The 14,796-nt window shown below is 32.5% G+C and overlaps 4 protein-coding genes across 4 annotated transcripts; all 4 read left to right on the top strand.

The window, feature by feature from the left end:
* The first annotated feature begins 1,062 nt into the window (after positions 1 to 1,062).
* On the top strand, positions 1,063 to 3,905 carry LOC100527464 (ROP GTPase family protein). Its single transcript, NM_001249500.2, has 7 exons — positions 1,063 to 1,391; positions 1,929 to 2,016; positions 2,111 to 2,220; positions 2,325 to 2,388; positions 3,057 to 3,121; positions 3,245 to 3,310; positions 3,398 to 3,905. Exons 1-7 carry the CDS (start codon positions 1,293 to 1,295, stop codon positions 3,497 to 3,499), a joined length of 594 nt encoding a protein of 197 aa, NP_001236429.1. The 5' UTR covers positions 1,063 to 1,292; the 3' UTR covers positions 3,500 to 3,905.
* A 1,543-nt stretch (positions 3,906 to 5,448) lies between these two features.
* LOC100499696 (uncharacterized) lies at positions 5,449 to 8,441 on the top strand. The gene is made up of 7 exons (NM_001251574.2): positions 5,449 to 5,719; positions 6,334 to 6,421; positions 6,516 to 6,625; positions 6,737 to 6,800; positions 7,988 to 8,052; positions 8,168 to 8,233; positions 8,323 to 8,441. Exons 1-7 carry the CDS (start codon positions 5,621 to 5,623, stop codon positions 8,419 to 8,421), a joined length of 591 nt encoding a protein of 196 aa, NP_001238503.1. The 5' UTR covers positions 5,449 to 5,620; the 3' UTR covers positions 8,422 to 8,441.
* Positions 8,442 to 9,340: 899 nt separating this feature from the next.
* LOC100804696 (prostaglandin E synthase 2-like) lies at positions 9,341 to 12,472 on the top strand. Its single transcript, NM_001253175.3, has 6 exons — positions 9,341 to 9,917; positions 10,015 to 10,149; positions 10,243 to 10,318; positions 10,497 to 10,591; positions 11,356 to 11,523; positions 11,622 to 12,472. The coding sequence occupies exons 1-6, from the start codon at positions 9,632 to 9,634 to the stop codon at positions 11,786 to 11,788; spliced, it is 927 nt and encodes a 308-aa protein (NP_001240104.1). The 5' UTR covers positions 9,341 to 9,631; the 3' UTR covers positions 11,789 to 12,472.
* A 1,657-nt stretch (positions 12,473 to 14,129) lies between these two features.
* LOC121174816 (protein FREE1-like) lies at positions 14,130 to 14,792 on the top strand (the record flags this gene model as incomplete). Its single annotated transcript, XM_041015108.1, has 1 exon — positions 14,130 to 14,792. A coding segment is annotated over exon 1 (471 nt), but the record flags the coding sequence as incomplete, so codon positions are not given.
* Between the last annotated feature and the right edge of the window lie 4 nt (positions 14,793 to 14,796).

Raw genomic sequence — 14,796 nt, 5'->3', positions numbered from 1 at the left:
CACTTCAAAATATTTTCTCCAGCTAAACATATAAAATATTATTAGTAAGTACTATTTGTATTGTTACCAAAAACAAAAAACTATGTGTATAACATAGATAAAGTATTTTTAAAATTTAGTTAAATAAATAAATCTGAAATCTGAAAAGGTGTAGATTAAAAATATTTAAAATTCTGAAAATATACATAATTGATTCAACGCATATCATTCTTTAAAAGGGAATAAATTAAGAGATTCTACCGTTTTTTACAAAAAAAACACAGCTATTTTCCACCGTTTATCAAATAACTCTCTTAAATACACACTAAACAAAACAAAAAAAAAAACTCTCTTAAATTGTTTATCACTTAAAATTAGGAACATTAACTTTTCAGATAATTTTAAGGTTGGCTAATATTTTTGTATTAAAACATATGACTTTATGATTTAGTATTTTCTTAATTTACCCTCTAAAATAAAGTTTTTTACACATGATTTCTTTTTAAAAAAACTGAGACAAGCTAAAAAATTGTTAAATTATTGTTAAAGTTAATTAATTTTTTAATTTAAACTAAAGTCCTCAATCACTTGCATGATATTTTTCTCGCATTCCTCATTTCTGTAATACTTACACAATAAAATAACTTGCAGATAAATTTTGACATATCAAACATTCAAAATAATAATTAAAAAAAACAAAAGAGTAATTTTAAAATTTAAACTATCAATCATCGACGCAGCATCCGGGCAATCATTCGCCTGTCCAACTAATGTTTTTTCTTTTGTAATGAGGTGTGTCCAACTAACGTTACGTTTATGCCTTTTGTTGATTTGAAATTTTACTTTAAAAATCTAAAATAAACAATAAACAAAAAGAAAAGTAATGATATATAAATACTTTTTTTTTTAAAAAAAATTTTCTTTACCTCTTTTTATAAATTTAGGATAGGTTAATGGGTATTCATAAGATATTTTTCCAAAACAAGCAACACACAAATAGGAAATTAGAAAAAGAGAGAGACCCGATTTTTACTTAATTAATTAAGAGGAAGGAATAATTATTGGTGGAGGCTAAGAAGTAGTAGGAAGAGGAGCAAATAGTCACATGAAATTATAGATAGCTGGCAAAAGTTTGTCTCTTGGGTCAGTCACAGTCAGCCAAGTGTCTTAAACCTTTTCTTTCTTTCTTTTGAATTTCATTTCAATTTAATTTCGATTTCATTTCCCCCTTTCTCTGCACTCTGCAACTCCCTCCAATTTAGTTTGAGCCTTAGAGGCATTGTTCTTTGGTTGGATAGATCTCTGATCTGAAGATGAGTGCGTCGAGGTTCATTAAGTGCGTCACCGTCGGCGACGGCGCTGTCGGCAAAACCTGCTTGTTGATTTCCTACACCAGCAACACTTTTCCCACGGTTTCTTTCTTTCTTCCTTTCTTTCTTTGCCCTTTCTCTTCTCAATTATAACGGAAAGTTAGTTAAAATCACACACACACACACACACACACATATATATATATATATATATATATATATATATATATATATATATATATATATATATATATACATATATGCGTTTCAATTGTAAAACTCCAACAATTTGGAGTTTCCAACTGATGTTTGACTTGGTTTGGAACTTTCCAAATTTGAAGATTCACTATATTATGATTCTTATTGTATTTTGAAACATCCTTAATGAACCAAGTGATTCAAAGTCATTTAACACTGTTTATCACTTAGAGCTTATCTTTTATGTTTTGAATAATTGAGTTTGAGAAATTGATTCTGAGCACTTGACCAAAGCAGGGATGCGTTGCTACTGCTTTATTTTTATTTTTTTTTTTTTGTCAGCTTTCCAATTGATTTTGGTTTTGTTTTTTAACGAATTATGGCTTTGTGGTTTGTTTCTTTCACCCTTTTTTCATTTATGTTTTTCATCATTGATAACAGGACTACGTGCCCACGGTTTTTGACAATTTCAGTGCTAATGTTGTGGTGGATGGAAGCACCGTAAACTTGGCATTGTGGGATACTGCTGGTAATTATGACAACCAATCCACTTATATAGAATTGGGTATTGTTTTTGACAAATTGATTGTTTTTGGTGGTTTAACTTCTTGTTTGATTAACAGGTCAGGAAGATTATAATAGGCTTAGACCCTTGAGCTATCGAGGAGCTGATGTTTTTATACTTGCCTTTTCTCTCATAAGCAAGGCTAGCTATGAAAATATTGCAAAGAAGGTTCATTTCTTTCATTCAATTAGGATGGTTATATTCTAAATCAATTTCTGCGCTCAGTATGATATAACTGATTAAGTTATTGTTTTTTTGGTTTCTTCTTTCAGTGGATCCCTGAACTAAGGCATTATGCCCCTGGTGTTCCAATAATTCTCGTTGGAACAAAGTTAGGTAAGCCTTTACCCCTTTCCTTCATTGAATGGAATGGAACCAATCCAGATGATCCTGTTAGAGCTTCCTGCCTGGTTTTGGTTATTGAAATGGTTTTCTTGACTTCAAAATTCAGTTGTTCACAATTCACATCAGTCTATTGTCTCATCCTATCAAAATTATTCTATTCTTGACATTTGTTTCTCTTTGAGGTCATATGCTTCTTAACTTTCGTGCACGCACCAATCTAGAGTGTATGAAATGGTTCAAACAGTGTCTTAGAGACATTGCTGTTATCATTTTCATAAATAGTTATTCTTTCTTTATGCTAAAGCATTATCAATGCCCTGGTGTGTAATGCTCACAGAATTCTGTTTAAAATCTCTACCAAGAATAAGATGTTATCAGTTCTCAATGCTTATTGCAGAAATAAAGAGAAAATTATTCAGTTTAGCATCAATGTTGTGGAGTTGAGGAAATTCTAGTTTGATTTGTTTTTTATGAGAAGAAAATATATGGAGGACATAGTTCACAAGTCTTGTATCTATATTGTGTTTGGATGGTGCATGGCAAAAGTAGCAATTTCTTTTTCTTACCAGGATATTAGCTCGTGATCAAACTTATTTCTGTGGTGAATAATGCTTAAAAACAGTTTTCAGCCAATTGTAAATGCTTAATTTGATCTGCAGATCTTCGGGAAGATAAGCAATTTTTTATGGACCACCCTGGTGCAGTACCAATTACTACAGCACAGGTATGAAATACCATAAATTTTCTTACCCCTACCCATTTCTTTTGCTAAAGGGTGGAGGTGTGAGTTCTTAATTCAGAAATTGCATTGATCTCACATTGATGTATGTTTTCACTTTGGTTGAAGGGAGAAGAATTAAGAAAACTGATTGGTGCTCCTGCCTACATCGAGTGTAGTTCAAAAACACAGCAGGTGCAATTCTCTCACTTAACACTTATGCTGTGATTTTTTGTGCTGTTGTTTATATCACAAGTTTTCATGTGCCCCTGTTAATATCAGAATGTGAAAGCCGTCTTTGACGCTGCCATCAAAGTGGTTCTTCAACCACCAAAGCAAAAGAAAAAGAAGAGAAAGGCACAAAAAGCTTGCTCAATATTGTGATTAAGAATCAGAAGGCTTGCTCAATAGTATGATTTAAGAACCAGAGATTAATAGGAGGTATTGACTGTCTGGCCAACCTTTAATGCTGCCTCTCCATTGGTTTTTCTTGTTTTGGTCGCTATCCTTTGTAGCGAGGGCAGGAAGCTGTGTATAGTTTGGACTGACATCTTAGGCCTTATGATCAATCACATGATTACTGCCTTTGTCTCATTTCATACTCTGTAATTAAAACTAGCTCAATTACATAGCTCAGTGCCGACCTATTTCCTTCAACTACTATTATATGTTAGTAACCCACGAAAGCACTGCATGCTTGTGAATGCGGTCATATTCATATGGCATGCTTGTGAATGCGGTCATATTCATATGGCCTTTGTGATGTCTTCTATGAATTTCTTTAATGGTTTTGGGCAGTTGTTGCACATTTTAAACTTTTTACACTTAAGGGGATGTTATTGAAGGATAAAATTTCACCTTGGAGCATGGGATGTTCCATTTAAATATTTACATAGCTGCACGTGTTCTTGTATCTGTGGATCCAGATCTCCTGCAGTTACATTTTTTAACTGCACAGATCTAATCTTTGAAATTTCTTGTCAAATAAAGGATGGAGATGAGTAAATTTAATTTGTACTATAATTAAATTTCTCAACTGTAGAGTGTAGAGGACTCAGTTTCAAACTAAAGTTAATATGAAGTTGAACTTATTTTCTTAGCTCAAAGACTCAACTTAAAATCATGAGTTACTTGAACTTTAATGAATTTTATCTTAAACCGCTTAGTTAAAAATAATTTATTTCTCCCAAAAATTAAATAAACGTATAAATACATATTAATACGAATTTTTTAAATATTTTTCTTTAAGTGTGTGTGTCTATCTATACTCTGCATATATATCAAACTGATTTGGGAGTCTGTATTAAGCACATGAAAATATGAACCTTGATTTTATAATTGAGTTAAAATCATCATAATATTAGAACGTTGACGAATCGAGTTGCGATCACATTGAGTTACTTGAACTTTGATCCTGCCTTGTGCAATATAAAAAATGTTTAGGTATAACTAATTTATTATATATAATTTCTGTCTACATAAACTTACATATAGATGTCAATATATAAAAAGAAAACTACCACCAATGTCCTTTCGAACCTGAATCTGGGATATGCAACATAGTCAATGTATAAAAAATTTAAATTTATCTGAAAAATAAGAACTTAAAAAATTTAAATAGGTCAAAAGATGGTAAATAAGAAACGAATAATAATTTTTACTAATAATATTGTGAGCAAATAATACACAACTCTATTTAAACGTTTGTAGTAGCAAAATCAGTCACAGTTAAAGCAAGCAAAAAAGGTTTACACATTAATCATGATATTTCCACAACTATAAAAAGTAAAAAATTAATACAATATATTATAAAATTTATACTTCTAATTTTAACTATTATAAAAAAGGAAAAAATCATATTGTAAAATTAGAATAAATAAATGTAGAGGACGTTGTAGAAGAAAAAATATATGACCATTTCAATCTCTAAAGTTTCAATATAATAATGTTCATTCAAACATACTCTATTTTTAAATGAGCTTTAGTTAAAAATTAAAAAATAAAGGAAGAAATGCTATCTAAATGCATTTGTTGGTCTATCTAATATTTTCTTTTGTCTATAATGAAGCGCTAACGTTATGGTTTGTGCGTTTTGTTGAATGAAAATAATAGTATTTCAATTTATAGAAAAAAATGAATAAGTTGTTATTACATTGGTCGGGAGCGGAGCAAGTAGTAATAATTTGTGGAGGATACATTAATTTAATAATAATAATTATCATATGAATTTGAAATAGCTGGCGAATGGTCCTCTGTGTTGTGGGCCAGTCACAGTAAACCAAGCCCGTGTTTCAAACCTTTTTCTTTAGCATTCTTCTTTCTTTCTTTCTTTTGAATTTGATTCGGCAAAGTTGATTTCAATTCAATTTGATTTCCCCCTTTTTCTTCTCCACGTTTGTGCCTGCAACCTCAAATACCGATTAGGGTTCATGCTACACTGAACTTGGTTTCGGTGTTCCAAGTTAGTTAGAGGCATTGTTGCTTGCATAGATCTCTGATCTGAAAATGAGTGCGTCGAGGTTCATTAAGTGCGTCACCGTCGGCGACGGTGCTGTCGGCAAAACCTGCTTGTTGATTTCCTACACCAGCAACACTTTTCCCACGGTTTCTTTCTTTGCCCTTTCTCTTCTCCATTATAACTAATTCCAGTTCAATATAGATATATATGCGTTGCAATTGTAAGCACTGTTATTAAAATCCATTAATTTGGAGTTTTCCAGTGGTGTTTGGCTTGGTCTGGAACCTTCTAAATTTGGAGATTCACTATGTTATCATCGTTATTCTTATTATTCCTGTAGTTTGAAATGAATATAATGTCCGTACACCTTAATGGAGCAAGTGCTTCAACATTATTGGCATTATTTATTACAACTTAAAATATCATGTAACCTTGATGGTTAGCGTTTATTTCTTCTGCTGAGTCTGAGAAATTGCTTGTAATTTGATTAGGAGCAAAGCAGTTATTACCTTATTCGTGCTTAGAAGGACTTACAAATTGTAGAGTCTAAATTTGTTCTTATAAAATTTTGACTAATGAATAGTGGTTGTCTAATACTGTTAAGGGACTAATGAATATTGATTTTAGCTTATAGGCTGCATGGATGCAGTGATTTTACTTTATTCCTTTTGTCACATTTCCAACTGATTGTTTGTTCTTTGACAAATTATAGGCTTCACGGTTTCACCCTTCTCTGTTTATGTTTGTGTGTCAATAATAGGACTATGTGCCCACCGTTTTTGACAATTTCAGTGCTAATGTGGTGGTGGATGGAAGCACCGTAAACCTAGGATTGTGGGATACAGCTGGTAACATGGCAAAACAATTCAATTATATAGTTTTCAGTATCATTTTCTGCATATTGTTTGTTTCTGATGGTTTAACATATTGTTTGATTAACAGGTCAGGAGGATTACAATAGATTAAGACCCTTGAGCTATCGAGGAGCTGATGTCTTCATACTTGCCTTTTCTCTCATAAGCAAGGCTAGCTATGAAAATATTGCAAAGAAGGTTTATTTCTTCGGTTCAAGAATTCAATTAGGATGGTAATTATTTAAATCGATTTCTTCACTTAGTATATATAACTGATGAAATTATTGCTCTTTTGATTTCTTCTTTCAGTGGATCCCTGAACTAAGGCATTATGCCCCTGGTGTTCCAATAATTCTCGTTGGAACAAAGTTAGGTAGGTGTTTACCCGCACCCTTCATTGAATTGTTTGGCATATGCTATTTACTAACCCATATGACCACGTTATAGCCTTGTGCTTACCTTTAGTTATTTAAAAGCCCTGGGTTTTCTTTTCTTAGCTTCAAAGCACTCATCAGTTTATTACTTTATCATATCAAGTATATTCTGATTTGTGGCATTTTTAGGACATTTTCTTAATTTCTTTATTCACACACCAACCTAGAGAGTATGAAATTATTTTACCAGTGTCTTGGGAGTTAATGATCTCACTCTTTGGTTATGCTTGAATGCTTAAGTAGTAATAATGCCCTGGTGTATACTACTCACATTATTTGGATTGAAATCTCGCTTAAAATAACTTTTTCTCAAAGCTTATGCAGAAATGAGGAGAAAATAAATTGGATTTGCACAAGTGTAGCAGATTTGTGGGAATTCTAATTTGTTCTGTGAGAAGAAAATATATGCTGGACAGAGTTCGTAAAACTCATGTCTAGGAGTGTGTTTGTTTCAAGTCATACAAATTTATTCCTGGGAATGTGAGTTGGGAATAAATCACTCCCATTGTATGGTACAAGTTATAAAAAATTATTCCCGAGCATAATCTATTCCCATGAATATATATATTATACATTATTTCTCCTCTTTCTATTCCAATGTAAAAGGGTGGGAATCCTATGTTCCCATGGGAATGGAAGTTATTTCAAAAAATAACTTCTCACTTTCACCTTATTCTATTTTTTTTTTAATTGAAATAAATTTTAAAATATTCCAAGGAATGTTAAGTGGTTACCAAACATGTTGATGGGAATAATATTCCCAGTATATTCCTAGGAACAATTTAGTCCATGAAACAAATGCCCCCTAGGTTGTTTCATGTTGGTACATGACAAAAGTAGCAATTTATTTTTCTTACTAGGTTATTGATAAGTACCCAAGCACTTGGCAAACCCTTCCTTAAAAGTTAGCTGTTGGTGTGTGTGGGGGGGAACCAAACACTAGTCCACAGAGCATTCCATACTACCTGATATGGGACTTAGGTATCCCATATACCCAAATCCCTATCAGATATTAATTCACGAATAAATTCCTGTACGTGGTCAATGCTGCATGTAACAGTTTCTGGCCAATTCATATCCAAAGTTGGAATGGTTTGACAACTCTAAATGCATGATTTGTCGGCAGATCTTCGGGATGATAAGCAATTTTTTATGGACCATCCTGGTGCAGTGCCAATTACTACAGCACAGGTACTATAAATTTTCTTATCACCACCCCTTTCTGTTGGGAGAGGGGGAGAGATATGATTTATTGATTCATAAATACATTGATCCTACCTTGATATTTGTTTTACTTTGGTGGAAGGGAGAAGAATTGAGAAAGCTGATTGGTGCTCCGGCCTACATTGAGTGTAGTTCCAAAACGCAACAGGTGTACTTTCTTATCTTTTGCTTAAAATTTATGGATCATTTTTTTTCATCTTTTATAACACAGATTGTCATGCGCTCTTGGGATGACAGAACGTGAAAGCTGTCTTTGACGCGGCAATCAAAGTGGTTATCCAACCACCAAAGCTAAAGAAAAAGAGAAAAACACAGAAAGCTTGCTCCATATTATGATTGAGAATCAGAAATTAACAGTAGGCAGTGACTGTTTGACCAATCTTCACTGCTGCCTCTCCATCAATTTGTATTATTTTGTTCCTTGTCCTCCCTCTGTAGTTTGCAGGAAGTTGTGTACAGTTTGAACTAGCATTGTAGGATCATGCCTCATTTCATACTTTGTAACTACAATGAACTTAATTATATAACTGTCGATTTCCTTTCTATCTTTATTATAGGTAGTGACCTACGAGAAGATACTGCTTGCTTATGTTCGCGCGGTCATTTTATGGACTGTACTTGTGATGTCTTATTCGTTTACATGATTTTTTTCCATTCATTTTATAAGCGTGATCATTCACATAAAAATTATGTTTTAATTATTTTATATGCACATCATATGTAAGTCATTGAGTTAAAATATTTTTGTATTTAGTTCATATTAATCATTTAATTTTGATATATTATCATTAATTATTTTTATATTGCTAATCAATAAAATTATTACATATATGATTTTCAAAATAATTATTATAAAAATAAATACTAATTAATGATATTTTATTAGACTTGAATGCTACCAAAAAATCTTTATAATATCAACATGTTAGAAGAAAAAAAATCTAATGTTATTTTTTTCATGAGTATTTATTAGGTTTACTGTAGCAAATCTTAATTGATTATCTTTTGGTGGACCTTCCAATTAGATTTTTTCTATTTATTATGTTTGAACATGAAATTTTATCTAAAGAGACCAAACTTCAGACCATTTAGGCCAACTATTATTAGTAATTCTAATATTATTTGTAATAATTTTAATATTATTTGTAATAACATGAAGAATTAAACTAACAATATATTAAAAGAATGATATAAAAAGAAATGTTTTCAACACAATTTCTGACATGTATTTTTAATATATTTAATTATTAGTTAAAATTGGTTAGAATTTAAAAATTATAAAACTTTTTTATACTCGTTTCATATTTAATGAACACCGATCACGATTTTATACTTTTTAATAAATTTTAAGGAATACAACAGAATTCTGTATTAAAAAGATTTTTGGCACTTTTCTGAAGGATAAAATAGGGTGAGAAAATATTCTGAAAAAGAGCCTTCATTTATTTATTGTTGTTGAAAAAGAAGAAGCAAAACCCTAAACCCTCAAGTTATATCCTGTTGTGGTTGTCAAAGGGTTGTGTGACGGTGAATTGGGTAGAAGAAGATGAGAGGGGTGAAGAGAGCAGTATTTGTAGGCAGAGCCCTAAGAAGCAATTCCAACACCGCCGTGTACGGTGTTGGTGCCACCCTTCATCGAGATCGAATGGCTCCCCATGGCTGCTTAACCCCATCAAATCCAAATCCTTCTGTTTCTGTTACTGGGTTTAGATACCTTTCTGCTTCTGCTGCTGCCACGTCTCTTGCCCAAGACGCTCAGACCAAGGCCTTCAAACCCAAGGAACTTGTCCTCTTTCAGTACCAGGCCTGTCCATTCTGCAACAAGGTTGCAGGTGAATAATTTCCCTTTTTTCTATTCTAACATTTCTTTGATGATTACGTGTTTCAATTTTTATCTTCAACAAAATTGAATCTCCTAATTTCTTGCAGCGTTTCTGGACTATTATGATATTCCATTCAAAGTGGTTGAGGTGAATCCCATAAACAAGAAGGAGATCAAATGGTCCGACTACAAGAAGGTGCCTATCCTCACCGTTGATGGTGAACAAATTGTTGACTCTTCAGGTTCTCATTATTCTTTCCATTTCTGCCGTGCTCTATACAATATTTTGAATTCTTAATCGTGTTCTTAGCCAAAACAAACGCTGTTTTTGGCAGACATAATTGATAAGTTGATCAAAAGGATACATCCAGATTATGACCTAAATGCTGAAGAAGAGAAGAAGTGGCGACAGTATGTTGCTTATTATTTTTCTCTGATTATTTCTTTTCTGGATAACTACTTGGTTGCATACAGTTATCTCTCTTCTTTAGTAACGCATACTTACACCTCTGATGCCATTATGAGGAGTTTGTGTAGCTATAACCAACTGCTTCCATGTATGAACATTATGCTGTGACATGTTGTATAGGTGGGTGGATAATCACTTGGTGCATGTCTTGTCACCGAATATATATCGGAATGTTCCTGAAGCTCTTGAATCATTTGATTACATCACCACCCAAGGTATGGTTTTCACTCAGTTTCAATCTTGTAAACTCTCATTTTATTTTTTTACTTCCAAAAAAACAAAAAGATCATTTAATATTTAACGTATAAGCAAAAAAGTATACTGTTTTCTTTATTGTAGGTTGCAACTAATAGATGAATTAAAAGCTGGTTATGTGTTTTCTGGCTGACCTTGTACAATTTTGTAACTCTTTGAAGCATATTTCGTTTTCTCCTATGTAGTCTGATCCAGAGAAAAGTTACATAAAAAGTTGGTCATTTGACCAATCCAATTGTTCCCCACAATGCCCGCTGCACTTATCCTCTCGAGCTTGAAATCAGTGTTTTCCTGTCATTTTCTTAATATGGAGAAAATTCTTTGTTATTTTCAGTTACTTAATGCAAAGTTGATTATTCTTTAGTGACCCTAGAATATGCACGGATGGATACTAACCTGTCCCTGTTGATGCATAACGCAAAATAGACCTCTTGATTCATCAAACTGTTTTGCTTCTTCAAATTTAAGTAAACCTTATACAATTATACCACCACATCTTGAAATTGAAGACATTCCAAAGGAGGAAGATAGAGGAGGCCTTAATTTAACTGTTAAAATCTACATTAGTTGTATGTCTTTTGTTAGGCAATAATTAATTTTAATCATTCCCTTTCACTGTTTGTTACCTTCCTTATCTATCCTTTTTAACCTTTTCGGATTTTTATCCTGAAGTCTAGCATGTTATAGTGTGTAAACAATTTTAGCTGTTTCCCTCTACATCCAGGAAATTTCAGTTTTTCTGAGAGATTAGTGGCAAAGTATGGTGGGGCTGCAGCTATGTATTTTGTGTCAAAGAAATTGAAGAAGAAACACAACATCACTGATGAGCGTGCAGCACTGTATGGAGCTGCCGAACAATGGGTTGATGCTTTGAAGGGCCGAAAATTTCTTGGTAGGTTCAACTAACATAAGTCACATATGATTAAAAAAATGCTGGGTATGTATGTTACCATGAGGACTCACAAGTGCTTATATTCTTGATTTTGGCAGGTGGGTTGGATCCTAATTTAGCAGATCTTGCTGTGTTTGGTGTTCTTAGACCCATCCGCCATCTCAAGTCAGGTAGAGATATGCTAGAGCACACCCGGATTGGGAAATGGTTTTCTCAGATGGATCGTGTGGTAGGACAGTCTTCTAGGGTGAGTGAGCAGAGCTAGAAAAACTATAGTGAGTTTCAACATATGAATTGGTTAGGTAATGCTATATGGGTGAAAGAAATGACTTTTATTCTACTAAGTTTGGTGAGTCTTAGTAAGCTTTAAATGCTTTGCACTTGTAATTTATCTTGTGGCTATAGTGGTGATTTGTGATCACATACTGTTCTGGTAAATCCGGGTATGTATTCAATAAAAGAGTTTAGCTCACTCTGGGACAAGCACAAAAATCTCTTCTTTTCAAATTGTTTCATTATGATATTGTTGGACAGCAAAAATTGACATTTTCTGAAAGACTAGCTTAGGGAGTAAGGGTCTTGCTGATTCATATATGAAATCTGGAATGATAATTCACACTCGAGTTTTCTTAGGGGGGGAGAGAGAGAAGAAATACACACAGATACAGAAGGATCAGGGATGCCTCTTGAGAGACTAGCACATATAATAAGATATAACGTGTGACATTCGATCAGTATAGGATACAACTATCCTTTGGATAAGCTTGTCTTGGAGCAGTTGTATCTGTATGGCCTAGAAAAAATTGTTTCAATAGGAACTAGTCTATGATTTCGTGAATTTGACGGGTAATTATGAGTTTTTCTATATTTGTATTTATGATATTCCTTTGCCAAAAAGAAAAGGGAAACATCATAACTTACAAATCTATAATAGGTTAACATTGAAAAGGAAAGTGCTAATACCTTTCTTTAAAAATATCCTTATTATTTTTCTCTGATTTTTATCTTTATAAATATTTAAACATAACCATTATTACCTTTTAGTTGTCAATAGATATTTTTCATTAATGTCATGTGTATGAGAAATTACATATAAATATGTTAAATAGTGAATTGGTGAAAAATAATCAAGACCCAAAAATTTATCGGTTGACAAAATTGAGTATTAAATCAAAATTGTAATTTTTTTGAAATAGGTAAGCTAAATGTCTTTATTTTAATATACAGGTCAATGGAATGGGCAAAATAAGTGATTTTAATTTCTCTCTTCACCCAAAAAATATACATTGAAATTAATAGTGATTTTGGAGGAATTAAAGCCAAAAATAAATATTTACATGATTGTACTTATTAAAATCCAGAACTCACATATGTTAGGGTGGACATGGTTAAGGTGGGTTCTCGAACTTTATGTCGATCGAGAGTGATCTTTGTTAAGAGAACAAGAGGGAAAACATGCAAAACAAAAAACTCAAATGCGTAAACGTAAACTCAAGTTAATGTGGTATTTATAGGAGTGGAACGAGATTCTTGTTTGTTGGAATTGTTATAATCATTGTCGATAATTTTTGGTGTATAGATAGTAGCTAGTAGCATGTAGATAATGTTAGAAAGATAAACAATAGTTTAGAGACAAAAACAACTAGATAATTATACGTTGTAGATAATGTGTTGGCTTTATAGATAATTAACATTCTAATATATAAGTTAAAGATAATATGTTAGGGATCAAAATAAAAAACATGTTTGTTTTATCGAGATTAAAAAATATTTAAGCTAATATTAATTCATTTTTTTATTTTTTACTCTATATTTATTCATGATGAATAGATTATATATACTCATTTATTTGTTTGATAGGTTAAATTAAGAGTCATTTATTAATGGGTGTATTTGGCATATTACTCATCTAAGTATGATTGACAAATATCTTTTTTAAGCATTTCAAATTATTCATCTTTTATTTTTATTTATATACTTATCTTCCTAAATGTTTTTTTAATTTACCCTCCTTTATTTCTACCTTTAAATTAAATTCCAGTGATTTTTTTAAAGAATGATCAATATTTAAAAATAACCTTATAAATAACTTAATTTGTTAATTATAAATTCAAAATATAATTTTTATATTTATTATAAAATTTAATTATAATATAAGGTCATTTTTAACTATTAACTGTTTTTAAATAAAATTATTGAAATTTAATTAAGAAATAGAGATAAAGGACGGTACATCAAAAGAAATAGATAATTAAAAAATCAAATATATAAATAAGATAAAAAAGGTAATTTGAAATAAGTGAGAGATTTTTTTTTTTTGTAAAAATAATGTGTGAAATATATTAGTATTTCACAAATAAAAGAGAGAAAACAGTAATGTGTAAAAATAATCATAGATAAAATAAAGAAGATTAAAATCTTACCTTTTAAGTTATATAATTTTTTGTACAATAAGTTATATATTGTAATCTATAACAGTGAAATATTAAATGCAAAAATTAAATTAAATTTTAAATGCCTAAAACCTAATCATAAATAAAGATAAAAGAAATATTGAGCAAATAGCAACTGAAGTAATGAAATTCAACTCAGTATCGAAGCCCGTGGAGCCAATAAAAAGCGTGTTCTGTTGCAATTACCGTATTTGTTTCTCCTTGGCCTGCAGTCTCAACGACATTGCGCAGCACCCAAGTTACTTCTAGAACCTCCGTCTTCCACGAATTACACCCCCAAACCACTTGCACATCAATCTTCATCCTCTTCCTTCCATTCCTCAAGAACCCTAATCCCAATCAGCCATGCAGCAAGGAGACTACACCTCCGCTCCATCTCCATATTATCAATTCCCTCATCTCCAAAACCCCAATCCCAATCCCGATCCACACCCAAACAACCCCTACGCTTCTGCACCTCCCTTCACCCCCAATTACGCTCCTTCCGATTACACCCCTTACCCTTCTTCCTACCCTCAAAATCCCGATCCTATTCCACCCACTGCTCCTTCCTTCCCTCCCTCTTCCTCCAACCCTAATTTACCCCCTCCTTTCAATCCTCCCTTCGATTCTAACCCTCCCTACCAACAACCGCAACCACAACAACCCTATTTCCCACCCTATGATCACCATCAAACGCCTCCCAATTACGCCCCTCCCAACACCAATTCCACTCCCTCAGTATACAACTCTGCTCCCTACAGCTACACTGGAGTCTCCTCCGTTCCTCCGATTCCGACGTACGAACCTGCATACGACGCTCCGGTGAGGCCCGATCATG

The sequence above is a fragment of the Glycine max genome, chromosome 4 (assembly GCF_000004515.6).
Source record: "Glycine max cultivar Williams 82 chromosome 4, Glycine_max_v4.0, whole genome shotgun sequence".
Lineage (NCBI taxonomy): Eukaryota > Viridiplantae > Streptophyta > Magnoliopsida > Fabales > Fabaceae > Glycine > Glycine max.
This window is presented reverse-complemented; position numbering and strand designations above follow the sequence as displayed.

What these genes read in the sequence shown, in the direction of transcription:
- LOC100527464 (NM_001249500.2), top strand. Translation starts at nt 1,293, where the DNA reads ATGAGTGCGTCGAGGTTCATTAAGTGCGTCACCGTCGGCGACGGCGCT. An exon ending in CCAGCAACACTTTTCCCACG is followed by an intron (nt 1,392 to 1,928) that starts GTTTCTTTCTTT and finishes CATTGATAACAG; the next exon opens with GACTACGTGCCCACGGTTTT. An exon ending in TCTCGTTGGAACAAAGTTAG is followed by an intron (nt 2,389 to 3,056) that starts GTAAGCCTTTAC and finishes TTTGATCTGCAG; the next exon opens with ATCTTCGGGAAGATAAGCAA.
- LOC100499696 (NM_001251574.2), top strand. Translation starts at nt 5,621, where the DNA reads ATGAGTGCGTCGAGGTTCATTAAGTGCGTCACCGTCGGCGACGGTGCT. An exon ending in CCAGCAACACTTTTCCCACG is followed by an intron (nt 5,720 to 6,333) that starts GTTTCTTTCTTT and finishes TGTCAATAATAG; the next exon opens with GACTATGTGCCCACCGTTTT. An exon ending in TCTCGTTGGAACAAAGTTAG is followed by an intron (nt 6,801 to 7,987) that starts GTAGGTGTTTAC and finishes ATTTGTCGGCAG; the next exon opens with ATCTTCGGGATGATAAGCAA.
- LOC100804696 (NM_001253175.3), top strand. Translation starts at nt 9,632, where the DNA reads ATGAGAGGGGTGAAGAGAGCAGTATTTGTAGGCAGAGCCCTAAGAAGC. An exon ending in ACAAATTGTTGACTCTTCAG is followed by an intron (nt 10,150 to 10,242) that starts GTTCTCATTATT and finishes TGTTTTTGGCAG; the next exon opens with ACATAATTGATAAGTTGATC. An exon ending in GAAGGGCCGAAAATTTCTTG is followed by an intron (nt 11,524 to 11,621) that starts GTAGGTTCAACT and finishes TGATTTTGGCAG; the next exon opens with GTGGGTTGGATCCTAATTTA.